Source organism: Mya arenaria, chromosome 4 (assembly GCF_026914265.1).
Source record: "Mya arenaria isolate MELC-2E11 chromosome 4, ASM2691426v1".
In the NCBI taxonomy this organism is placed as follows: Eukaryota; Metazoa; Mollusca; class Bivalvia; order Myida; family Myidae; genus Mya; species Mya arenaria.
In genome coordinates, this window is record NC_069125.1 from 2,164,833 (window position 1) to 2,191,948 (window position 27,116).

The 27,116-nt window shown below is 34.7% G+C and overlaps 1 protein-coding gene across 1 annotated transcript in view; it reads right to left on the bottom strand.

Annotated features, from left to right (window-relative positions):
* Window positions 1-7,198: 7,198 nt before the first annotated feature.
* Window positions 7,199-27,116, bottom strand: part of LOC128231772 (rabphilin-3A-like) — a 58,768-nt gene continuing 38,850 nt past the window's right edge. Inside the window, exons 10-18 of the mRNA XM_052944955.1 lie at window positions 26,570-26,649; window positions 25,183-25,257; window positions 24,681-24,790; window positions 22,122-22,245; window positions 18,980-19,137; window positions 18,140-18,221; window positions 14,429-14,522; window positions 9,683-9,843; window positions 7,199-8,372 (exon numbers count right to left, since the gene is read on the bottom strand). Of these exons, the coding sequence (XP_052800915.1) occupies window positions 9,716-9,843; window positions 14,429-14,522; window positions 18,140-18,221; window positions 18,980-19,137; window positions 22,122-22,245; window positions 24,681-24,790; window positions 25,183-25,257; window positions 26,570-26,649 (851 nt within the window). The 3' untranslated portion in view covers window positions 7,199-8,372; window positions 9,683-9,715. The remainder of the gene's footprint in view (window positions 8,373-9,682; window positions 9,844-14,428; window positions 14,523-18,139; window positions 18,222-18,979; window positions 19,138-22,121; window positions 22,246-24,680; window positions 24,791-25,182; window positions 25,258-26,569; window positions 26,650-27,116) is intronic.

Consider the following 27,116-nt stretch of genomic DNA (forward strand, 5'->3'; position numbering starts at 1 on the left):
CAAAAGGGTTCCAGCAAAAAATACATTTTTACTTAATTTTGTTTAACTGAGGTGGGAGAAAAAGCATCTACCATAGCCGCTCGTGTAAGATTATCTTCCATGGCCGAGAGTGTAAGATAGGAGTTTGTGAACAATATCATGAGACACCATGTTTGATGTTTCAGGAGTTTGTGTACCATATCACGAGACACCATGTTTGCTGTTTAAGGAGTTTGTGTACCAATTTATCACGAGACACCATGTTTGATGTTTCAGGAGTTTGTGTACCAATTTATCACGAGACACCATGTTTGATGTTTCAGGAGTTTGTGTACAATATCACAAGACACCATGTTTGATGTTTCAGGAGTTTGTGTACAATATCACAAGACACCATGTTTGATGTTTCAGGAGTTTGTGTACAATATCATGAGACACCATGTTTGATGTTTCAGGAGTTTGTGTACCAATTTATCACAAGACACCATGTTTGATGTTTCAGGAGTTTGTGTACCAATTTATCACGAGACACCATGTTTGATGTTTCAGGAGTTTGTGTACAATATCACAAGACACCATGTTTGATGTTTCAGGAGTTTGTGTACAATATCACAAGACACCATGTTTGATGTTTCAGGAGTTTGTGTACAATATCACAAGACACCATGTTTGATGTTTCAGGAGTTTGTGTACAATACCACAAGACACCATGTTTGATGTTTCAGGAGTTTGTGTACCATTTCACAAGACACCATGTGTCAAAGGTCAGGAATGGCATAGAGAGGGGCAGTCCCAATTGTTATGAAGAAATTGACAAATGACAATACAAGTTTTAACAAATATATTATTTACATAAATTACAATAAATAGAGATCTTCTTATGTACTATGGTTGAATGTCACTACTGCCACACTGTTACGCTGTTACCAGTCTACCACTCCACTATCTCAATCTCCCGCTAACGTAAACGTCACACAGACGTTACCCGGATGTCGACAACGGCGTCACACAGACACCACATAGACGCATCGACGTCACACAGACGCCGACCACAGGAAATACAGGCGTCACTTAGACGTCAACACTGACGTCACTCAGATGCCAATCCAATACACGTCCCGACTCTCGACGTCCACGATAGGATATATCAACGCCCACCTAGGCGTATCCGTCCTCGGCACCAGCCTGCGTTACCGGTACAAACACGAGGTCCACTGACATCCCGCCCTGTTAGCGTCCGGAAGCCCAACTACGTTGAAAACGTCCTCTGACGTCATGGGCCCCAAAACGTCAATGTAACCGTAACGTGGCAACCATAGCAAACGATGTTCTGCTGTTTACGTATAACCTGACATTCAAAATTACGACATAAGTCATACTATTTACTATATCATTGCTTACCTAAATTATATTTAACAAGCATGATTATACACTTTTACTCTCAACAATTATGCAAAGCAAAACAATAAAATGTCGGTTCATTCCCCGTCAAGGCAAAACTGTGAGAATCTAAACAATTATAGTTTAACACGAATGAAAATAGTTCTCTAGATAATTATATGAGCAAATAATGCTTACAACGCTTACTTGCAATAAAAAAAACCTGACAATTGCAAAGTACATGTACAAGATACAATATTTAACTATATTTACAAACCTAAATTGTAATGCAAGAATGTCTATAAAACAATTATAATGTAATGGCACTTACCCTGGTATCAGGTGTTAATAATACTTAGTATTAATGCACATTCATTCCCCAACAGCTTTTAGGCTGCATAACTGCAGACGTGGCAGTTCCGTCCGTCCACCCAGAGAATGTTACACGTCTGTCTTGGTCAAAGACCGGTTTCCTACTAACTAGAGAATTACACACCCAAAACATGTACAAATTATGATGACGTAAAAATGGTCAGAGCAGTGAAAATTGGTCAAGTGTTACCGTATCGTGTCGATACAATACTACCTAATGATTGATTTTAAATCAATGTTTAAACTAGTACAAGCAAATTGTATTAAATAATAATACCATAATATAAAAGAAAAATGAGATTTGTGACACCATGTTTGATGTTTCAGGAGTTTGTGTACGATATCACAAGACACCATGTTTGATGTTTCAGGAGTTTGTGTACCATATCACAAGACACCATGTTTGATGTTTCAGGAGTTTGTGTGCAATATCACGAGACACCATGTTTGATGTTTCAGGAGTTTGTGTACAATATCACGAGACACCATGTTTGACGTTTCAGGAGTTTGTGTACAATATCACGAGACACCATGTTTGACGTTTCAGGAGTTTGTGTACCATATCAAGAGACACCATGTTTGACATTTCAGGAGTTTGTGTACCATATCACGAGACACCATGTTTGATGTTTCAGGAGTTTGTGTACCATATCACGAGACACCATGTTTGATGTTTCAGGAGTTTGTGTACCATATCACGAGACACCATGTTTGATGTTTCAGGAGTTTGTGTACCATATCACGAGACACCATGTTTGATGTTTCAGGAGTTTGTGTACCATATCACGAGACACCATGTTTGATGTTTCAGGAGTTTGTGTTCAATATCACGAGACACCATGTTTGATGTTTCAGGAGTTTGTGTACAATATCACGAGACACCATGTTTGATGTTTCAGGAGTTTGTGTACCATATCAAGAGACACCATGTTTGACATTTCAGGAGTTTGTGTACCATATCACGAGACACCATGTTTGATGTTTCAGGAGTTTGTGTACCATATCACGAGACACCATGTTTGATGTTTCAGGAGTTTGTGTACCATATCACGAGACACCATGTTTGATGTTTCAGGAGTTTGTGTTTAATATCACGAGACACCATGTTCGATGTTTCAGGAGTTTGTGTTCAATATCACGAGACACCATGTTTGATGTTTCAGGAGTTTGTGTACAATATCACGAGACACCATGTTTGATGTTTCAGGAGTTTGTCTACCATATCACAAGACACCATGTTTGATAATTCAGGAGTTTGTGTACAATATCCCGAGACACCATGTTTGATGGTGTTTTGTGGAAACGAGGTTTACCGAGTTTCCGCAAAACACCCTGCGCGAGGGTCAGGATAAACCTTTCTTACACGATCAAATTAGATAATTTAGAATAAACAGGATCCTTAATTAGGCTCGGCTCTTGTAGTTTTACGGCGTGCATACTTGGCGTATTTAAACGGTATCATTAAAAAAGACTTTCGTCAAAAGATTTGCTAGTTTTTGTATAACAATTGCATTTTACATTTCATTAGATTATTTGTTTATACATATGTATGATTATTTAGTTATACAAGTGATATTTGTGCAGTAGGTCATTCCCTTTGACCGGCCTTAAGTATTTTGAAGGGAGACAACTTTGAACAGTGTTGTGCGGCTCACTGATTGCTCCCCTATGAATAATTTATGAGTATTTTACCAATACGTCAGGACCGGTCTTCATAAAACTTCTGAAGTCATTTCTTAACTTATGTCACTTTCCATATTTAAGTCTCTTTCATCATATGAAAACAAGTTATGAATCTACAAAATACATTATTTTCATTGATCTTATTGTAAAAACATACTTTAATGTCAAAAACACATTTCTTTTAATTTGACTGAAAATTTAAAAAACTCGACCAGTTAGAAATTGACTTAAGATGTTTTATGATTACGGCCCCTGGTCAGTAGAGCACAGGCCCTTATGGGCCTCTACACCAGTGATACTCTTATTATGTAATGTCTTGAGTGATGTACCTTATCATCCACAACTCCTGATTGAATTTTAATTCAACAAGAGCTGTCACAGAGACAGTGCGCTCGACTATTCCGCCGCTTTTCAGTGTAAGGATTGAAAAGTTTTGGCGAAACATGCATGGATCACTGTTAGATTAGAATTCAATGCAATACATGATGTGCTGAGATATTAACATAAATGTATTTACATGGAACATTTTAACCAGAATTTTTTAGTCTTATAAAAGGGCCATTATTTGCAAAATACAGTTATCTAACTTGGTTATTCAATTATGTTGGGTGGTTGAATACCATTGTATACAGTCTCAATGCAATACATCAAGTAATTTCTGAGATATTATTCTGTGTGCTAACATGCAAGACCTTAACCAGAATTAAGTCGCATAATCAAGGGGCAAAAAATTATATAATATGAAAGATAGAGTTATCTTACTTGATTAAATAAGAAGGTTAAATGGTTGGGAGCATGTGTGTAAAGTTTCAATGCAATACATGATGTATTCGCTGAGGTATTGACTTAAAAGTTGTAACAAGCAAAACCTTAACCAGAATTTCTATGTCTAAAAAAAGGGGCCATTATTTGAATATAATGCACACTAGATTAATCTAACTTGCTTAATTAAGTAGGCTGGATGGTTTACTATCATTGTATAAAGTCTCAATGCAATACCTCAAGTAGTTGTTGAGATATTAACCTATGTGTGCTTGCACCCAAAACCTTAACCAGAATATCTTAGTTGAATAATAAAGGGCAATTATTTACATTAACTGCAAACTAGAGTTATCTTACTTGGTTAATTAAGTAGGTTGGATGGTTGAGTACCATTGTATCAAGTATCAATGCAATACCTCAAGTAGTTGCTGAGATATTAACCTATGTGTGCTTGCATGCAAAACCTTAACCAAGGTGTGACGCCAACGCCTACGCCAACGCTTGGGTGAGTAGTATAGCTCTCCATATTCTTCGAATAGTCGAGCTAACAATTCTGAACTACTATACATATTTCTTGGTCTCTAAAGTTCAAGAAATTATCCATAAAATGCACGAATATATGTCCATTTTCTTAAAATTACTCTGGTTGTACAGAGCTATTTTCAGGGTTATGAATTTAAAACTTCTAGACTAAACAATTATATTTACAGTTTAATGATGTACCTACTTTCTAAATTCCAATTTATAAAACTTCAGTGCTAATACATGTTTTATTCACTGCATTGTATAAAACAAGCCTGGATTACCTCCCCTATCACTATGAAACAAGCCTGGATTACTTCCCCTATCACTATGAAACAAGCCTGGATTACTTCCCCTATCACTAGGTAACTATTGGAATGAGTACGCAGGGAAACAGATTAGGTTTAAAACATCAAATACAAACTCAATAAATGTTGCTGTTTCTGACTTTAATAGTGCATAACTCAGATATAAATAAATTTACAAACTTATTGAAGTACATATAACAATCACCAATAACAAGCTTGAACAAATAAATTCACTCCTAAATTAGAGTCTAAAACCATACTAGTGTACTGGGAGTAAGATTACATTGTATTATTGTTCCCAGCAGTGTATAAATAATCATATAATCATCATCAGTAACATATACAATTTCAAGATCATATTTTGAAGATTCTAGCTAGTAGAGGAAATCTATGGATAAATGCATTGTGACTGTTTGACAGGATAAACTCTGTTAAACTGAATAAAAAAACACATAAAAACTGACAAGACAAAAACAATCGCAAAGATTATTATTTCAATATCAACAAAAAAGCAATTGTTGAAAATATTTTTGAAAAAAGTGTGAACACCATTATTACCCTGGCCATATTAAATCACATTATGTTCTGTTTACAACCAATTGTTGTTTACAACCAATTGTTAACAAGTCACTGTTACGGTATAAATTATGACCATCAAAATTTTACACATAATACTAATATTAAGGAACAGTCATAATCAATGTATATTGTATTATACATGTATATATATATATTTATCCACATTCAATAAATATTTAAAAAACATAAAAATAGTTGATTTCAATTCGAGGTAAATGAGGAATCATTCACTTCAAATCAAAGTAAAAAGTTTTCATCTTTGAAACAACACACACAAAAAAAGTCATGTGATTTAATCTTTGGCAGTAAAATATCAGCAGGCAATGTGCTCTTAAATATTATAAAATTAATTGTTTATTCAACATGTGTGTTAACATATGTATATTTCTTTCATGCTTTTCAATGACATATGGAATTCTATTAGTCAAATAACAACAGTGAACATATATATTTTTCTCTGCAAACAACAGAGTGATTACATCAACTTTAAGAACTACTTTTAAAATCCATTGTAGTTACCTCCCTTTGATCAAAGCTAAACACATCACCATTGAACCCAAAAAATATTGCCAAAAATAATAATTTCATGTTTATAAATAGTTGCATAAGTTTGACAAAAGATATATTTGGAAATTAACAACTTTCCATTTATTAGAAAAATGGTAATCCTGTTCTTCAAATGTTTTCTTGAATTGTGAAGCTACCCTATATGTTCGAACATTTGCTTTCGGACAAAACAAATTACAGAAGAAAACACATGATTGCGTGATTGAAAGCATTGTTGGGGGTATGAACGCAGTTGGGCTCAGGGCAAGTACGAGTGGAGTCAGAGTCCACAAACTTTTACCAGTCCAACTGCATTCATATTTTAACAATGACATAAATCCCGCATTATTTTCCTTGAACCTTTCCCCAGTCCAACAAGGGAAATAACTGAACAGTAATTAAAGCCAGAATTAGGATCTTGCTGTACATGTGTGCACTGTCTCTGACCATGGCTGAAGATGTAAAGAAAGCAGATGACACCTGGACGCCACCACTGATGTCAACTTCAAGGCTATGACAATTCTTTGAAAAACAGACATGCTTAAAATGCCTTCATTTAGTCTTAGATCATATTGATAAGTGAGAAAACACTTTAACTGGCAAATAAAATTAAAAAAAAACCACAACAATTTATTCTAACCTGCTACCTTCACATTGTAACAAATACATGATTCCACAACCTTCATGTTTATAATGATGTACAAAAGAATGAGGTATTTTTTAGAAAGGGTGAAGGGTACTTAAAGTGCTGCAAAATGGCTTAAATGTTTTTCATTTACATCATTGCAGCCTTCCAACACAAATAAAATACATTATCAACCAGCTCATGCTTTCAGGCTCATTTCATAAAAATAGTATTATTTAACATTGTAAAACAATTATTATTACATGTACCCTGGCCTTTGCCGAATAAATGAAAAAAACAACTTATGGTTTTCAACAATGGTGTCCACCACAGAGCTTGGGCACTTAAATATGGCCATCCAGTCCTTTGATATTGTTTAAAAAGATATGATATATAGACATTTAACAAATATCTATATATATATATATATATATATATATATATATATATATATATATATATATATATATATATATAGAATAGACAAGGTGATCATAGCCAGAAATCCCACAAAACACTGCAGGAACTAGTTAATATATTTTTCTTGTAGTTCAATCTTTTACCTTTCTGGCACTGTGTGATTTTGTCAAATATTTTAGGAAACATTTGACATTGTTTAGGGTTGTTGTGGTTTTTGGGATTATTGGACATGATCACCTTTTCTATTATATATCTAAATATATCATTATATATTTTCAGGTAAAACTTCTAGAAATGCAATGAAATGTCATAAATTCATAATATTAACAATATCAAAGGACTGAAGGGCCATATTTTAGAGTCCAAGCTAAGTGGCTGACACCAGTGTATTCATCCATACTGATCAGCTTTAAAGAACTAAATATTTGTCACAAAGCATTAATTGCATTCATATTTTAAAAGGCAATCCAGTCCCCTCTAATCAGCATTCTTCACAACAGAACTGCTAGGGTTTTGGCTATCGGGTTATGGGAGGGTGCTGCACCCTTTCTTTCTGTGGAAGCACCCTTCTGCCCTCATAGAGACCAGAATGCGCACCCACATAACTTCAAATAATTTAATGCTTAAGGGATTTCAAAGATTTCTTCTTTTAGTAAAACTTAAATTATGATTATGAATTCAAACAAACTACATAATTGTTCAGTAGTTAAAACCTTTTCTAACATTTCAAATGAAATTCATAGTGCTTTTATTATTCAATGCCCAATACAATGTACTGCCTTTTTTCCCCCAGCACCCTAGAAATGCAAGCCGGTGCAAACACTAGTAGTTTTTTTTCTCTCAGTTGGTAAAGGGACATAACTCAAAAAACATTTCGTGGAGATCATGGGCCTCCTGCTTAGCCATGCTACTCACACATGTATGTGAACTGTCATTGTCATTGAATATCTTTCAGGTAACAGCAAACAAAGTTTTTTTGCAATTGCCAACAGAAAAACAAGGCTAAAATGGTACTAAGGCTATAAAATTTGGACTAGTGCTTGCAACTGAACTGTCTGAATTGTAACACTGACAAATCGTTTGAGAAGATTTGGTCAATCATCTATGTGTTAATCCAATGGGCTTCAAGTAGAAGTTCAGTCAGTCCCCATAACTTCGCTGCAATATGGCTTTTCCCCTCCGCCTCAATCATCTGGCTGTAATAGAGATGGCAAATTATATAATCATTATACTGTTTTATACATGTATTTCAGATAGGTCCATCAACTAACATTTCTAAACTTTCACTGTTTGAGTTAAATTTCTTGCACACAATTTAACATATTTAACAATTATGTTGTTTTCCAAATATGAACCAAACTGATTAAAACACATTTAATATATTAGCTGTTTCTTTTACAGATAACCACAAACACGCTATATGAATTATATTGAAATTAAGAAGTTGTAAATGTATTGTAAATAAAAGTTTGGTTATCTAGATTTTTAAAAACGACTTTGGTCGCAACTCTTTCCATTTCAAAAGCTGATTTTGATTGATATGTTCCCCCTTCACAGCACAACAGTTGCAGAATAACAATTTATTTTTAGATAAAGTATAATTTTAAAAGTGATCATGTTTTACATACACCAAACCACCAAGTGAAGGGTGATTTACTGTGTTTAAAATAAAGGTTTTTTGACCATAAATCAAATTTTAGTGAATATGTTCTTTGGCAGATGCTGAGGTTTTACCCAAAAATGGTTCAGGCCAACTTTAAAATTATAACAACAAATGCTTTCGAAGATATTGTAAAAAAAAGTTGAAACTGTTTGATTTACAAATTCATCCACTCCCATCTTCCAGTCCAATCCTATATTTTGATATTGTATATACCGGTATGAGCTTGCATACTTTGTATGTTTCTTTCAATAATAAAATTTGTTCAAACCAAAAACTGACTTATTAACACAATCAAGAAGAGGTTAAAGAGAAAGCTGATTTAATATACAACAAAAAAGCTGAAAAAATAATAATACACATCATGTTGCAAGTAATGAAATATTACTCTAAAATGTATTGATCCTACATGGTTTTGCCTCAAGATAAGTAGTTAATGAACCAAGAAGAAGGTTATTTGTATCCAGCAATCAAAGCACATGGACTTCAACTTAGTTAAGTTCATACTAATTTCTTTTCTTTCTTTTCTTTCTTAGCTCAATTGTGATGAAAGCTGATAAGGTAGCGTATAAATCACTCTGATTTCTGTTTCCTGGGAAGAAACCAGTACTGTTGTTCACTTTAAGAGGCCATGAGAAATTACCCCTGGGGGGGGGGGGGGAATAGAACCCACATCCTCTTGTGTGAGAGGGGGACACTTATACCACTAGACCACTTGCACCCTATGACGACTTAAATTTGTTCATGGACCAGCTAATTTTCTGGGCATGTCAGCCTTTGTGATTTTGTATTAGGTCAATTTGACAGGCAAACACTTAACATTAACTAAAACAATACAATACTAACCAGTACCAATCACAACATCAACAACAACATTGACTAGACCTCTGGGACCAGTTCCGCAGACAGGGTGTGCCAGCGCTCGTACTTCTGGTCCGGGTATTTCAGGGCTTCAAACCAGTGTTTCAGACGTTCTCCCTTGGAATTTACACCCAGCTGTACTCCACCTGTAGTGTTAAGAATATTTTTAAGCAATCAATTCTATTTTTTCTTTGAAATTTTTTGCATAATGTTTTGATTTTTTTTGGAAAAAGGAGTTATTGTTGGACAAAATATTGACCAAAAGTTATAATATTCAAATTTTCAATAGTGATGTTCAGATGATCGATTATAATTGAAAATTGATAGGTTAGGCGACGAGCAATTGTATTTGGGCATAATCAATCATAGATTCAACCAGCCAGTTGTTTTTCTGCTTTCCTCTCGTTTACGTTTGGATAATTTCCTCTAATTTTCTGCTTTGAGTTCATTTATTAATCCGGAAGTGTTCAGTGGTCGAAAGCAACAACAGTATTAAATAAATAGCATACTCATAACATTAGCATATTTAAGGATTATGAGTTATTGTTCATGAATAAAACTACAGTAAACATTTTGTCAAAAAACGATTGTATAATCGATAATCATTTACTTGAGCGGAAAAAATCATGGATAGTAAAACTGGAACTGATTTCCAAGACTAGTATTCAAGCTCACTTTTAGGGTACCAGAATTTTGTTCCCAATTTTCTTATGACGTTGGTACTATAAAACTAGCGTGGTGTGACAAATATATATGCTATATTGGCCATTTGAAATAACAATGTGCATCAATAATATTAGTTTGAGATTAATAAAGACATCCATATTCAACAGAATAATAATTTTAGAATGTTATGTAACTAGATTTTTTATTAGACATAATTTCACTTTTCCCAGCCATAAAAAAACACCTCTCATGCTTTTTGGCCAATCAAAAGACTGCATACTCTTCATTAGTAGAGAAAAATGATTTGACTGGTTCTTTTCTCATCAATCCCTTATAAATGGACTGGTTCAGGGCATTGAACTTTTTCCCTTTACTCCTAATGAACATTATCACATTTACAGCTAATTCTTCACAGATTTAATTTACCATAAATGCCTTGTGGTGTCATAAAATATTTTAATAATGTAGGGTAACAGTGTGTGTATACCACGTGATAAATTGCGTCATAAATGCTACGTCGGAAGGCAATATTTTGATTTGAAAAAAAGACTTTAAACAAAGATAACTTCACTATTTCTTCACCATTTTAAATGAAACAAAGCGCAGTCTACGCCGCTTACGGAGCCCCTTCTTCGGTCTTTCACCATAGTTTGATTGTGAGTTTAATTTCTTTAAACACTTTGACAAACCTTTCCACAATACGGCCGTCTGACGGAGCACTGTCAACACATGATTTTGGAAACAGGTTTGTCGAAGTGTTTAATGAAACTAATGACTTTATCAAATGCCGGTAATAAAACAAATGCGGGACTCTTTAAGCGGCATAGACTGCCCTTTGTTTCATTTAAAATGATGTTGTAAAAGAAAAGTTATCTTTGATTTAAGTCTTCATTTTAGGCAAAATGTTGCCTTCTGACATAGCATTTATGACATAATTTATCAAGTGGTATACACACACTGGGTAAAAGAGTCATTATCTTCTAGATATTAAAAACTTGCAGTGCTAAATGAAGCAATATAAAAGTTAAACTCAATCTGGAAAAATGCTATTCCTTAAACTTTCTGCCTGAAGCTAATTTATTTGTGCTGGATATTTTTTAATAACCTTTCATATCAGGCAATATCTTATGAATTATTCTAAGGATTCTACTTTATTTAGATTCTAATCCATTAAATGAAAATGACTTTTTAACTCCAAAGAAGATTTGTCACACATAAAATTGAACCTTGTTTGCTTAACTTCACAGGGACTGCAAACATACCACAAGCCTTGGAAAATTTGAGCCCAGCGGGAATGCTTACCTCTAGTATAAAGCAATCAGTCCTTTACATCCAGTTCCAGAATTCCAGGGGATTTTGATATTAAACCAGGGGATTTTTACGCATTGAAATTTTGCACAATATCTACATTTATGATTTAAGAATAAAAACAGAAACACACTCTAATTTCAATAACTTTTGTACTTAGTAATCATGGTCCTTCATGGAATTTCATACTCATAATATTATAGATGATTTCCACCTTGAGTAAGCTTTCAAAAAATAATAAAAAAAAATAAATATTTTTTTAATTCCAGGGAACTGATGGATCCCCTGACAAGGGACCAGGGGACGGGCCAAAATTTCAGGGGATTTTTCCCCCACCGGAGGATATGGCATGTATGTACATTAATCATTTCAAAAAGAAACAAGGGCCCACCAAAACAAATGGCTACATGGGGCATAACAAAATAAATATTAAAGCCAGAGTATTGGGCCTTAGTGAGCATGAGAGTATTGACTCTAGCAACATGTATACCAAGTTTCAGTCAAATGTCTTTAACACTTTTATCTTGAACGGGTTTTGTGTTATGATCTCAGTAAGTGTTTTTGCACAATGATGCTGATGACAACAACGAAACCAAAGCTATACCTGAACTCTTTTCTACACAACAGTATTGTCTGGGGGGTTTTCATAAAAAAGGGGCCATACTTGACATGGATTAAGGCCAGAGTTATGGGCCTTGCATGTGGATATTGTTCCTGGCAACATTGTGTTCCAACTTTCAGTTGAATATCTTGAGTGTTATAGTTATTGCTTAGGATAAAGTTTTTGCACCACCGTCAACAACCAAAAGGCAATAATACCTTGACAGTTTTCTTTAAAAGGCTAGAAGAGCTACAAATGTAGAATTGGTTTCCAATTCCATAAAAGAAATGACCTTTTTTTCCCCATTAATGTGTGATAATGCATTTTCTCAAATGAATGTCTGCAATATTGGTGCTTTCTCCTCTGATAATCAAAATTGATATTAAAATTGCCACTCCAGCTAATGTTTTCTCAGTAAAAGAATAGTGGAAATGCAGTTAATATAATGCAAGGACATTAAGCATTGCTACAATTCTCAGACAAAGCCTTAATGGAAAATCCGCAAACAAAAGCCCTTTCTAAATAAATAAAAAGCACTCAGGATTCCTGGATGAATGTTATATATTTCAGCATCAGGATTTTAAAGGCATAAAATCATGTAAGCTCAAAAAATCTAGTAGGAGTATGAACTTTGGTTAGGATTCCAATAAATATGTTTCTATACTTTCTGATAACAAGAGTTGTCACAGAAATATGGCAAATTCCCTTAATTGGGCCTTGTCTGAACAATAGCCATTAGTATATAGGACACAAAGTATTGATATGAAATCTATACAGTCAAACCACATTGGCTCAAACTCTAAGTGACCGGCAAAAATTCCTCGAGACTCGGAAAATCCAGCTTAGTGGGATTGTTTACCTTCAGTTTAAAGAAAACTGTCCTTAACATCTTCTTCAAGCCAACAAGGAATTCAAGCCAAGCGAGTATGAGCCAACTGGGCTCAACTGTATTGTACAATATGACCCGACATTATGACCTTGACCTGTGAGATTTGGGCACATTTTTCATAGTTTTGCTGGATAGTTAAAAAGTTAAAGCTGAATATGTAAAAACATTTGTAAAAACATTTCGCCAATTGTTCAGAACTTTGTTCAAGTTAATAATGCAATGAAGGAGATCATAGTTACAGCTGAAAAAGATGTCTCAAACTATTATTAGAAATACTACAGATCACAAATGTATCCATTAAACTTCCAGAACATTAACTATTTCAAAGTTAACATCGATAATGTTAACCATGTTGGTAACCTCAGAAAGTTTTCAACAATCAGACCAATGTTGACTAAAATTGACCTTTCAAGATGTGAGCACAAATCTTATGTGTAACACTGATCTTCCCCTCATGCTCTTAAAAGAAGTTTTAAATAAAATCCTATCAATAATAACAAAGTTATTGCTGAGACAAAGTTGTAAAAGATTATCATAAAAAATTATGCCTCCCTTAAGGAGCATAATAAAAGATAGCGTTTCTCTTCGAAAAATGAAGTGCGGGCGAGATTTATATAATCACTAATATGCCTACAGGGATAACTATCATAACCTTATAATAGGCATATATGCAGGACCACAAGTGTAAATGATCGATGAAGAAAAAGTTAGGGACCTGGGATGAGCATGCGACACATCCAGAGATTAGGACAAATATGTGAATAATGTTTATATATGCAGCAATCCATTATGATTAACCTGTTAGTGTAATCTTGACCTTGAAAGCTGTGAAATGGGTCTTTAACTTCGTGTGCTGACAACATAAGGCATGTTATTAGAAAATCCCCAAAAGTATGACAAAGTTACAGCCCAGACAGGACCTTCTTTACTCTATGTGCAAACATGCAGAATTCCATTATGATAAACATCTTAGTTTGACCTTTACCTACAAGATAGGGACTTAGGGATGCACGTGACTCAATGATTTTTATGTGCTAAACATCTCTGCCAGATTATTTCAAAATCATCCTTTGTGTAACAAAAGAACAGCCGATACATGACCACTTATTCTCTATGTGAATAATTATGCAGAATTCCATAATGGTTAACCTCTAAGTGTGACCTTGACTTTCTGGGTAGGGACATAATTCATGAGTGCGTCTTTCGCTCGACACGACTTTGAGATTTCAATATGTAAACCTTCAAGAGCATAAGAAGCTATGTTTACCTATGAAGTCATTTTTCCCCAGGTCTTTGTCCCAGACAGTGATTTCAAGGTATTTCTTGGCACATTCGTTGTGCTTGATATGGTAGACAAACTCCTGAAACATCAAACATGGTGTCTCGTGATATTGTACACAAACTCCTGAAACATCAAACATGGTGTCATGTGATATTGTACACAAACTCCTAAAACATCAAACATGGTTTCTAATGATATTGTACAAAAACTCCTGAAACATCAAACATGGTGTCTTGTTATATTCTACACAAACTCCTGAAACAGCGAACATGGTGTCTTGTGATATTCTACACAAACTCCTCAAACAGCGAACATGGTGTCTTGTGATATTGTACAAAAACTCCTGAAACAGCAAACATGGTGTCTTCTGATATTGTACACAAACTCCTGAAACATCAAACATGGTGTCTTCTGATATTGTACACAAACTCCTGAAACAGCGAACATGGTGTCTTGTGATATTGTACAAAAACTCCTGAAACAGCGAACATGGTGTCTTCTGATATTGTACACAAACTCCTGAAACATCAAACATGGTGTCTTCTGATATTGTACACAAACTCCTGAAACATCAAACATGGTGTCTTCTGATATTGTACACAAACTCCTGAAACATCAAACATGGTGTCTTCTGATATTCTACACAAACTCCTGAAACAGGGAACATGGTGTCTTCTGATATTGTACACAAACTCCTGAAACAGCAAACATGGTGTCTCATGATATGGTACACAAACTCCTGAAACAGCAAACATGGTGTCTTCTGATATTGTACACAAACTCCTGAAACATCCAACATGGTGTCTCATGATATGGTACACAAACTCCTGAAACAGCAAACATGGTGTCTTCTGATATTGTACACAAACTCCTGAAACAGCAAACATGGTGTCTTCTGATATTGTACACAAACTCCTGAAACATCAAACATGGTGTCTTCTGATATTGTACACAAACTCCTGAAACAGCAAACATGGTGTCTTCTGATATTGTACACAAACTCCTGAAACATCAAACATGGTGTCTTCTGATATTGTACACAAACTCCTGAAACAACATGGTGTCTTCTGATATTGTACACAAACTCCTGAAACAGCAAACATGGTGTCTTCTGATATTCTACACAAACTCCTGAAACGGCGAACATGGTGTCTTCTGATATTGTACACAGACTCCTGAAACATCAAACATGGTGTCTTCTGATATTGTACACAAACTCCTGAAACAGCAAACATGGTGTCTTGTGATATTGTACACAAACTCCTGAAACAGCAAACATGGTGTCTTCTGATATTGTACACAAACTCCTGAAACATCAAACATGGTGTCTCATGATATGGTACACAAACTCCTGAAACATCAAACATGGTGTCTTCTGATATTGTACACAAACTCCTGAAACAGCAAACATGGTGTCTCATGATATGGTACACAAACTCCTGAAACATCAAACATGGTGTCTTCTGATATTGTACACAAACTCCTGAAACATTGAACATGGTGTCTCGTGATATTGTACACAAACTCCTGAAACATCAAACATGGTGTCTCGTGATATTGTACACAAACTCCTGAAACATCAAACATGGTGTCTTCTGATATTGTACACAAACTCCTGAAACATCGAACATGGTGTCTTCTGATATTGTACACAAACTCCTGAAACATCGAACATGGTGTCTTCTGATATTGTACACAAACTCCTAAAACATCACCATGGTGTCTTGTGATATTGTACAAAAACTCCTGAAACAGCAAACATGGTGTCTTCTGATATTGTACACAAACTCCTGAAACATCAAACATGGTGTCTATTGTACACAAACTCCTGAAACATCAAACATGGTGTCTCGTGATAAATTGGTACACAAACTCCTGAAACATCAAACATGGTGTCTTCTGATATTGTACACAAACTCCTGAAACATCAAACATGGTGTCTTCTGATATTGTACACAAACTCCTGAAATATCAAACATGGTGTCTATTGTACACAAACTCCTGAAACATCAAACATGGTGTCTCGTGATAAATTGGTACACAAACTCCTGAAACATCAAACATGGTGTCTTCTGATATGGTAGACAAACTCCTGAAACAGCAAACATGGTGTCTTCTGATATTGTACACAAACTCCTGAAACATCAAACATGGTGTCTTCTGATATTCTACACAAACTCCTGAAACAGCGAACATGGTGTCTTCTGATATTGTACACAAACTCCTGAAATATCAAACATGGTGTCTTCTGATATTCTACACAAACTCCTGAAACATCGAACATGGTGTCTTCTGATATTGTACACAAACTCCTGAAACAGCAAACATGGTGTCTTGTGATATTGTACACAAACTCCTGAAACAGCAAACATGGTGTCTCATGATATGGTACACAAACTCCTGAAACATCGAACATGGTGTCTTCTGATATTGTACACAAACTCCTGAAACATCGAACATGGTGTCTCGTGATATTGTACACAAACTCCTGAAACATCAAACATGGTGTCTCGTGATATTGTACACAAACTCCTGAAACATCAAACATGGTGTCTTCTGATATTGTACACAAACTCCTGAAACATCGAACATGGTGTCTTCTGATATTGTACACAAACTCCTGAAACATCGAACATGGTGTCTTCTGATATTGTACACAAACTCCTGAAACATCAAACATGGTGTCTCGTGATATTGTACACAAACTCCTGAAACATCAAACATGGTGTCTCGTGATATTGTACACAAACTCCTGAAACATCAAACATGGTGTCTCGTGATATTGTACACAAACTCCTGAAACATCAAACATGGTGTCTCGTGATATTGTACACAAACTCCTGAAACATCAAACATGGTGTCTTCTGATATTGTACACAAACTCCTGAAACATCAAACATGGTGTCTCGTGATATTGTACACAAACTCCTGAAACATCAAACATGGTGTCTATTGTACACAAACTCCTGAAACATCAAACATGGTGTCTCGTGATAAATTGGTACACAAACTCCTGAAACATCAAACATGGTGTCGCTTGATAAATTGGTACACAAACTCCTGAAACATCAAACTTGGTATCTCGTGATAAATTGGTACACAAACTCCTGAAACATCAAAAATGGTGTCTCATGATAATTTGGTACACAAACTCTGAAACATCAAACATGGTGTCTCGTGATAAATTGGTACACAAACTCCTGAAATTTTCAAACATGGTGTCTCATGATATTGTACACAAACTCCGGTAATTTTCAAACATGGTACTTCAACTTCAATGACTGTGAAACAAGTGTAGTCTTACCAAATACCCTTAACAATACTATGCATACAGACTGAAGCAATTCAGTGAGAGAAGAAATTGTAGTGCATCATTCAACATCTTATATGTGTTTAGAATACGAACTACACTTTCACCCAATAAAATTGCAAATAGTAATCATTAAGTAGAACAATTTCAATCATGAAGAATTTCAACTTTCTCGCATTTTTAAAGGTCTGCCTACTGCCACTCATCTGAACAAACTTCTTGCATCAGATTTTGAGTTGACAATAAAGTTGTATTCTAAGTCAGTTAGATGACCTGAAGTAATATCTTAATGATTAAGAAGGGGTCATTCGCTAGGCTCACTCTGCCCATTCTTAATCATTAAGAATTTACTTCATGTCATCTTACTATTATGTTATCATTCTCACCTCATTGTATTCTGGATTCAGCGTTTTCTTCTTACAGACTGTCTTGAACTTGGATTTCTTGTCTCGGTCTGGCTTCAAGTACCTTAAACATAATGTAACAAACCATTACTGGAAACTAAACCACAGCATGTTCTTTTTTATATAATGTTCAGTGTAATCTCTTTGTCCTATGAAGTAGTTTGGTATAAAAACATTTATGTTGACGTGTACATGATGTATATTGAAATTACTTATATCATTATGTTAATTAAACATGATTTGTATAGAATAATTATATTCAAAACATCAAGTTATTGTATACGAATGTATAAGTATGATGCAGTTGTTTTATGATTTACCAATTGCATTTTGTTTTTGTTTTTTTGTTTTTCTTCATGGAAGACCACATTGTAAATATGATGTTGTAATGGTTGAACCTGTAATGATGTCATCATGTGTATATACCTTCTCTAAATAAGATATTACCATTATTATTATTATTATTATTATTATTATTATTATTATTATTATTATGTTTTGATATATGTCAATCCAGGGGTCGCATGTTGGATTCCCCACTGGACCATCTAAAAAAATACTAATCGTCTTCCAGAAGGGATGTTAAATGGGGGTTCCATGTGACACTGCTTTACACTGGTGCACGTTTAAGAACCAGGGTAGCCCATACCAGGCTTGCCAAATGGGCAAAGGCCCAAGTGCGAGTATAAATAAGCTTACATACACGCTATAAAATAAACATACAGAATCAGTATTACACGCAGTCAAAGAAAATGTGAGTTTGTCATGAGTTTCCAGAGCTTTATTAATCTTCAGATGAATAAAACAACCACTAATTCCTACAGTTTGACAAAGGGATCGGAGTAGCCGTTGGAATCCATGGCGGCGAGTCCTGAGCAGCGTATTACCCCGACTACCAGTGCCTGCTTGGCTGTGGAGTACTTCAGGGCCAAAAGGACCTTCCCGCGATCATTCGTTAGTAGGTCATCACCTTGCTCTGTCTAGAATATGGAAAACATTCTTAAAGTTAACAAACCATTCCAGGGCGATATACCCTCAGGTATAATGTAATAGATATAATATAGATAATAGATATAAATAGTTATAGATAAACGCGATCCCTCAGGTTTGTCAAGGAGTGTTTACCTTTGGCACCAATTATGAATTGCGTTATGAAAATTGCCCATATACTGATAATATCAATATATTTTAGAGTTTCCCATGTTGGACCAGTATGGTAGGGATTCATTCATATGTTTATTGCTCAATTACATTTTCACATTAAATTTATCATCATAAGCATTTCACAATTTTTTCCTCAAATGTCATATGTGTAACCTTGTGGTGTTTTGTGTCACGTTATGTGTCAGGGTTTCATTGGGAGATTTTAAGGATTGGTCACATTTATTTTTTTGCACTAGCACTCCTTGGTAATTTGCTCGCTTGAAAAAATGCCATCAATACTTATATTTACATTTTAAATAATTATTCAAAACAATCTTTTGCATTTAAGTATTTGTTCTCCAAGAAGTGAAACTGACACATACATAATAAAAATTTACATTTGGTATAAAAGAATAGCTGGTATTTGTTAAATGATGTCATGTTTATCCAATCGGAGCGCATTATTAAAATAAACAATGACATCACAACTCTTTGTGTCATACAATATGCTTAATGTATACAACAGACTTCTAACGGGAATGTAAATATTAAAACTAAGATTTTTTACATATTTTTCACATAGTAGGTCAATCAGTTTTGATGCAATAAGCATATGAACAATATTAATTATTATACTTATTATTACCACTCACATCTTAATGGCTCTATGTATGTTTGACCGGTAAAAGAGAAGTTTTATATTTTGTATTATTTTATTCTTAATTTCTTAAGGATAAACAATATTAAAGCATAAAATTGCGTAACATCGTGAATCGTGTATTGGGGATCTGATTTTAATGAGATTGGGAGTTTTTAAGACTTAACGGCAATTTTTTTCCTGACTGTTATGCTATAATATTGCCATTTCAAACCAATAGCAGTTAAACAAAGAGCATATTAAGAAGCCAGATGTCTCTTTGTTTCTGCCAATTGGACTTTGTAAAAAAAGAGGAAACCAGAACGAAATAGAAGTTACCCTATCACATTATATATGAATTATTTTATTGTCTAAATCAGATAAAAGGCAACAATTTTAATTTTAAAGTTTTGTGATCAAAAACAGAAACAGTGACCTTGACCCTAGGGACCCAAAATGCAATCCCATGAAAGGTATCCATAAACTCTTCCTATTGACCAAGTTTGGTCAAGATATGTCAACCCTAACTAAAGTTATTCAGTTTCAACCGTTTTTCTATTTTTAATAACAGTGACCTTGACCTTGACCCTAGGGACCCCAAACGCAATCCCATGAAAGGTCTCCATAAACTCTTCCTATTGACCAAGTTTAGTCAAGATATGTCATCCCTAACTAAAGTTATTCAGTTTCAACCGTTTTTCTATTTTTAGTAACAGTGACCATGACCTTGACCCTAGGGACCCCAAACGCAATCCCATGAAAGGTATCCATAAACTCTTCCTATAGACCAAGTTTAGTCAAGATATGTCATCCCTAACTTAAGTTATTCAGTTTCAACCGTTTTTCTATTTTTAGTAACAGTGACCTTGACCTTGACCCTAGGGACCCCAAACGCAATCCCATGAAAGGTACCCATAAACTCTTTCTATAGACCAAGTTTGGTCAAGATATGTCAACCCTTACTAAAGTTATTCAGTTTCATAGGTGAGTTTGACGCCGCCCGCCCGCCCGCTCGAACAACGACGTTCGCCATTCTAATAACCAGGTTTCACTATGTTAAAACCTGGTTAAAAAGAGGAAAATTGGCATCCCTGAATTAATACTGTACAGTGTTTAAATTTTACCAGGGCTTGATTTTCTTGATTCAATCTGAGTGAGGTCCAGAATTTAAAACAGCAATATTCAAATAACCATTGCTTACTGTTAACAAATATTGGCATCTGGAACTTTTAACTACCCGGTACGCATTACCCATTATATTTGCCACTTTAAACCAAAACAATCCCAGCAGTAAGGCACTCAACAGTACTAATAGACATTTACACCAGTTTAGAGACATATTGCGCTGACATAATTAGTTTAACATGATTTATTGGTACACAAACTCGTGGAATATCAACTTTGGTTTTACAGTGTTGTAGTGTTTGTTAGTATTTTAAGCAAGCATCAAGTGACAAATTTCTGTCACAAAAGAGGTCTCAATGAACTAATTCAAGCCAGTTTCGAGACACAATTTGCAGAGATAATTAGTTTTCTTGTTGAGTTTCTACCAAGAATGATTTGACATATTTCTATCATATAATGGAAATAAAATTTATTTAAATATCTGTATGGTTCACGACTTCTCCAAGTTTGAAATCTCTCAATCGGTACAAGCCAGCTGACCCAGAATCTTCCTCACCCCCCCCCCCCCCCAAAAAAATATATATATTAATAAAAAATATCCCCCCTCCCCCCACACACCTAAATGAAATATCAGTCCAGACCAGCATATTGTAGGTATAGGCCTGGTATGGTATCTCACTGAAAACTAATATTTCCTTTGAAGAAATAGAAAACATTCAATTCATTATAAGGAAGCTTTAAAGTTGTTGTACATATTTGCTTTATCATTTTCAAAGGCAATTATTCATATTTTAGTTCTCCTTGCAATGTTGTTGTCATTTTGTATAAGTGAAATATGGTGCCAGTTTCCTGAAGGGATTTTAAAAGACCGAGTGAAATCTCCCAAGAAAAAGATTTGTAGACTGTTGAGGACTGTGAAACTAGAAATACATCCCCACTACCCGGGCCGGGATATCTTGCAGAAATGTCTTTGAAATTCCCAATTAAAGTCTCCCATTAGAAGTTTAACGCCATTCATAAAAGAACAGAAACATCTTCGAAATTCAGACATCAACTTACTGGATGTTGGTTTTCCAAGTAGACACTAAAATGTTTTGTGTGGTTATTCTTTAACCGATGTAGCTCCACGCGAGTTTCCCCAATGAAATCGTAGCTGAAGGCATCCTCGTCTAATACTGATAGTCTGAAATACGACGATTAATGATAGTCTGAAATACAATGATCAATCAGCCCAGAATTTACAAATAATCTCAGAGAGATCAGTTATATTTAAAATAATTGGTAATGAATGACATCATTGTAATCTAATATATTCCCAAATTGGTAGCTACAGAAATGTTACACTAAAATCATTTCAACTGCATTAAATCAATCATTTCTAATTGATACCCAAGTTGTGCGCCTACTTTATGATTACAGTTCAACTACTTTAATATCCATCATCTCTAAATGAAACCGAAGTTGTACGCCTACTATGATTATATCTGTCTGTGACATTTCAATATATCAGTTAAAATGAAAAACAAATCATTTTAAATTCAGAGCACTTAAATCATGTTCTTCATATTATTTTGTACTTTCAAAACTGAGATTGAGAAACCTTGTACTTTTGAAACGCCTATCACCAAGTAAAGTTTGAAGACATTATATCTTAAAAAGATGATTATAGTCTTTAACTTTGCTCATAATGGACACCATCATGCATTATGCTCATTACATTTTGTCTGATACTGTATTTTTACATTTCATTTTAAAAGTTTTTAAACCAGTTCAAGGCAAAATGATATATATAACAGTGTGTGTTTACCACGTGATAAATTGCGTCATGAATGCTACGTCGAAACGCAATATTTTGCTTTGATTGAAGACTTTAAACAAAGAAAACATTTCATTTTATTTACCATTTTAAATGAAACATAGTGCAGTCTATGTCGCTTATGGAGCCCTGCCTTCAGTCTTTTACCAAAGTTTCATTGAGAGTTAGGTTTTTTATAACACTTCGACAAACCTTTTCACAATATGGCCGTCTGATGGAGCACTGTCAAAACATTGTTCTGGAAACAGGTTTGTCGAAGTGTTTGATGAAACTAATCACCTTATCAAACTCCGGTTATAAAACAAAGGTGGGGCTAATTAAGCTGCATTGACTGGCCTTTGTTTCATTTAAAATGGTGTAGTAAAAGAAAAGTTATCTTTGATTTAAGTCTTCATTTTAAGCCAAATATTGCCTTCCGATGTAGCTTATATGACATAAATTATCACATGGTATACACACACTGATAATGGTTTACTGTAAATAACAGTTGATTAATCCTAATAATTCAGAGGCACACACCGATGCCTTCATGGCAAGGAAAAAGTTAGAAATCACTTTTTCGGCTGAAAAATAAAAGCATCAAGCAGAAGAGAACTCGACACTCGACAATACCATTCATTTTCTTTCGAAAGCTGGAAAAAACTGCCTTGGACAAAAGTTATGTGTGACTACATGCCATAACCAGATACATAAAATTATCTGCTTAAAATTGAAAGTTTATTAGCGAAAGAGGCATATATTTGTCAATGGCCATTTAAGAACATAGCCATAGTGACATACTGAACAAGGGGAACATTCTGACCAAGTTTGAACATTTTTTGATCAATGCCTACCAAGATATGGTTCTGGATGGACGGACGACGGACAGAAGGACGGACGGAATGATGGACAATGCCAAAACAATATCCCCCTCAAAAAACCTTTGATTCGGCGGGGGATAATAAAATCCTTACATAAATAACCTAAGAGTCGAGACATATATTAAGTCACATACATGCAACAGGGGTGCCAACGCAAGTTTGTAAAAAGAGATGAAGCTAGTCCGAAATAGCAGTATCCCCCATAACACTTTATACAAATAATCATTTTTGGTATAGATCAGATAAAAATAAAAAATAAATTTTTAAAGTTTGTGGCCAAAGAAGAGAAAAGCAGATGAAAGTAGGAAACTTTGCACCCCTCTCATACAAACTGTACCTTTAAAGGTACTCGCTCATGTTTTTGGACCAAAATTAGTTTTCCTGGTAATGCACTTGAAAAACTTATTTTATCATAAATTTACTCTATGATATCCATATTGCAGTAAAAAATAAAGTTTTATTCTAAAAAAAAATTGGTTTTAGTGGGGTGTAATCACATGGTGGTAAAGTTAAGAAAAACTTAGAAAAAGGACACCCTAATCACAATGCCACAGGGACACAACAAAATCAGTAGATATTTTAACCTTTTAACAATACATTGATAACATCACTTGATAATGTCAATTAACCAATCACGCAACAACAAAGCTGTAATTAAGTGATTATTAGCGTTGTTTATGCTATTAAAATGAAAATTGTGTATTTGAGCAAATATCAACATTTTCTAAAGGATTCCAGCTTTTGGTATCTTATTTTCAAAACTCTTAAATGATTTGCACTTGATATGTCATACAAAAAAAATGTGCATTTTACAAAAACATCAGCGAGTACCTTTAAGAAACAGTTAAATTTTCAGATATAATTTCTTAGTTTTAATCCATCTGTGATGTCTCAAGCTGAATACCATGTCAAGCGTATAAGCAATAATCATTATATTTATACCTTAGTGTTTTCTTGAGCAGATCTTCTTCGGTTATCCCATGGTATGTGAGAGTTTCATTCCACTGTGGATTCAAGGTCTTGTGGATTGTCTTTGTCCTTAATTTTGTGGCCTGAAAAGTAACGATAAAAGTTCATTACAAGATACAAGAGAAATTATTTCATGTTGGATATAGATACATTATACGCAGAGCTTTTCTCTTGTTGAGTTGTTTATTTCAACTTTTTAGTTAGTACTTTAACACTAGAGATTTCTCAATAATTAAAGCCCGAGTTATGGGCATTTTTGCATTGCTGCTGGACAAGTGTACCAAGTTTCATTTTAATATCTTGAACAGTTTGCCAGCAATTGTCTCTGTCAACAAGTGTTCCAAGTTTCATATGAATACCTTAACATTTTTTGGAGGTATTGCTAAGGTTAAAGAATGTGCAGGCTCGCAAAGGTGACAACACGAAGGCTATCACAATACCTCGACACACAGACAAGCGTACAAAACTTCTATACCTTTGTAGCGCCAGGCAGCAGGTGAAGTTTGACATAAGGATCAGATAGGCCGTTAGAATCCATGGCCTTCAGGGCCTGTAAAATACAGTTATAATTTCAACAATTAAACATGTAACAATTTCATCATCCTAAGTGATGAGACAACATGAGCCTATTTTATCAAAGGAGCGAAGAAGTAACTATATAAACAAATTAGGAACTGAAAAAACATTACACATGTTAATTTTTTTCACATTCTCAACTTTGTTTTCAACTTAAAAGTTTTTCAGTTCCATGCACACAAATATATAGCAAAATTAGGAAAATATGATAATTGGGATAAAGTTTCAAGTTAAGTGGTCTCACTAATTCTGCCTTTAATCTTAGTAAGTGGTCACCAAGCCTGACGAGTGGGTTTTCTCCAGGTACTCTGGTTTCCCCCACAACACAAGACCACACTCTTGCGCAACATCGTGCAAGCAAGAGTGACTTAGTATAAGTTATCATAACTTTCTTCCCAATCATTGTTTAATATATAATGATGAACCTAATCTTACAAAAGGTTAGGGAAAAAATATTTTTATGTCAACCTGGCCAAGGTTAAGAGACTAAAATTAAGGAAGTATTAAGCTGTGGCACAGGGGCAGCAGCACGATTATTTTATGACATTTACTAGGGTTTAAGCCACAATTTTAAAAGGACTGGGTGTTGCAGAAAAGGGACAGGGTGTTGCAGAAAAGGGACAGGGTGTTGCAGAAAAGGGACAGGGTGTTGCAGAAAAGGGACAGGGTGCAGAGGACAAAGGGTATCAGACAGTGAATAATTAAAGCATTATGAATTTCATAGAAAAATGTAAGAAATTGTGCTTATTTGAAGTAATCTGAGGTTTCAACTACTAAATTTGTAAAGTTTTTTTGAATTCATAATCATATTTCAAGTTTTAAATGAAACAAAAGAAACATTTGATTATCTTAAGCATTCAATTTTTTGCAGGAGGGTGCACATGCTGGTCTCCATGAGGGCAGAAGGTTGCTACCAAAAAAGGACAGGGTGCAGCCCTCCCATAACCCTCTAGCTACACCCTGCATTTACCCTTCTGGGAATCACTAACAGAAAATGTTCTGATAGTTATAACCTGCAGCCTGAGCCTAAGATCATTAAGGAAACATACACAAGATATTAGAGAAGCTCACAATATTAAATTTATTATAAGGAACGATCCTTCATAAACAAATACACATGGACACATATCAACAGATTATTTTAGTAAACCAACTTGCTTAATACCAAGTCTTGAGATAATGAGAGTTATGTCAATTGTTTTAAAAAGGCTCACTGTCAGGCAGATCACAAATGAATAAAGCAATAATGCATAAACAGATACAAAATATATTTAGTTGATGCTAACCCTTGCTTTGTGAATGGTGCAGTGTAACCTCTGTTCAGCAGTGTCATATTGCAGGGAGAACTCCAGAGCTCCGAGGTTGCCTGAAAGACATTGTTGTTCAAATATAAATACGGTAATCAAGTAATCTAAATTTTTAACAAAGCATATGAGGAGGTAAAAATTAAATGACATAGAGAATCATTTTCAGAAAACTGAAATTTTAGGTTAATTCTCAAATTATTGCTAGCATTCGGAACTCCTAGGCCATTTTTCATCTAAAACAACCTCCGATGTATTTACAATGTCAGAAATCTTTACATTTTACCACACTGCAAGTTGATCACACAGTAATTTAAATTTAACATTTAAACTTAATGACTTTAGTCTGGGGAATGTTAATTATTTATGTAATAAAACACTTGACTGGCCATCTATGTAAACTTAGATAAAGAAAATACACGTAAAAACACTACAATATATCAATACTGTTGTTTAAGTATATGACCTACTTCAACTGATGTACCGGCATACATCCGAAACTGTTTTCGATGGAAAATGGCCGAGGAGT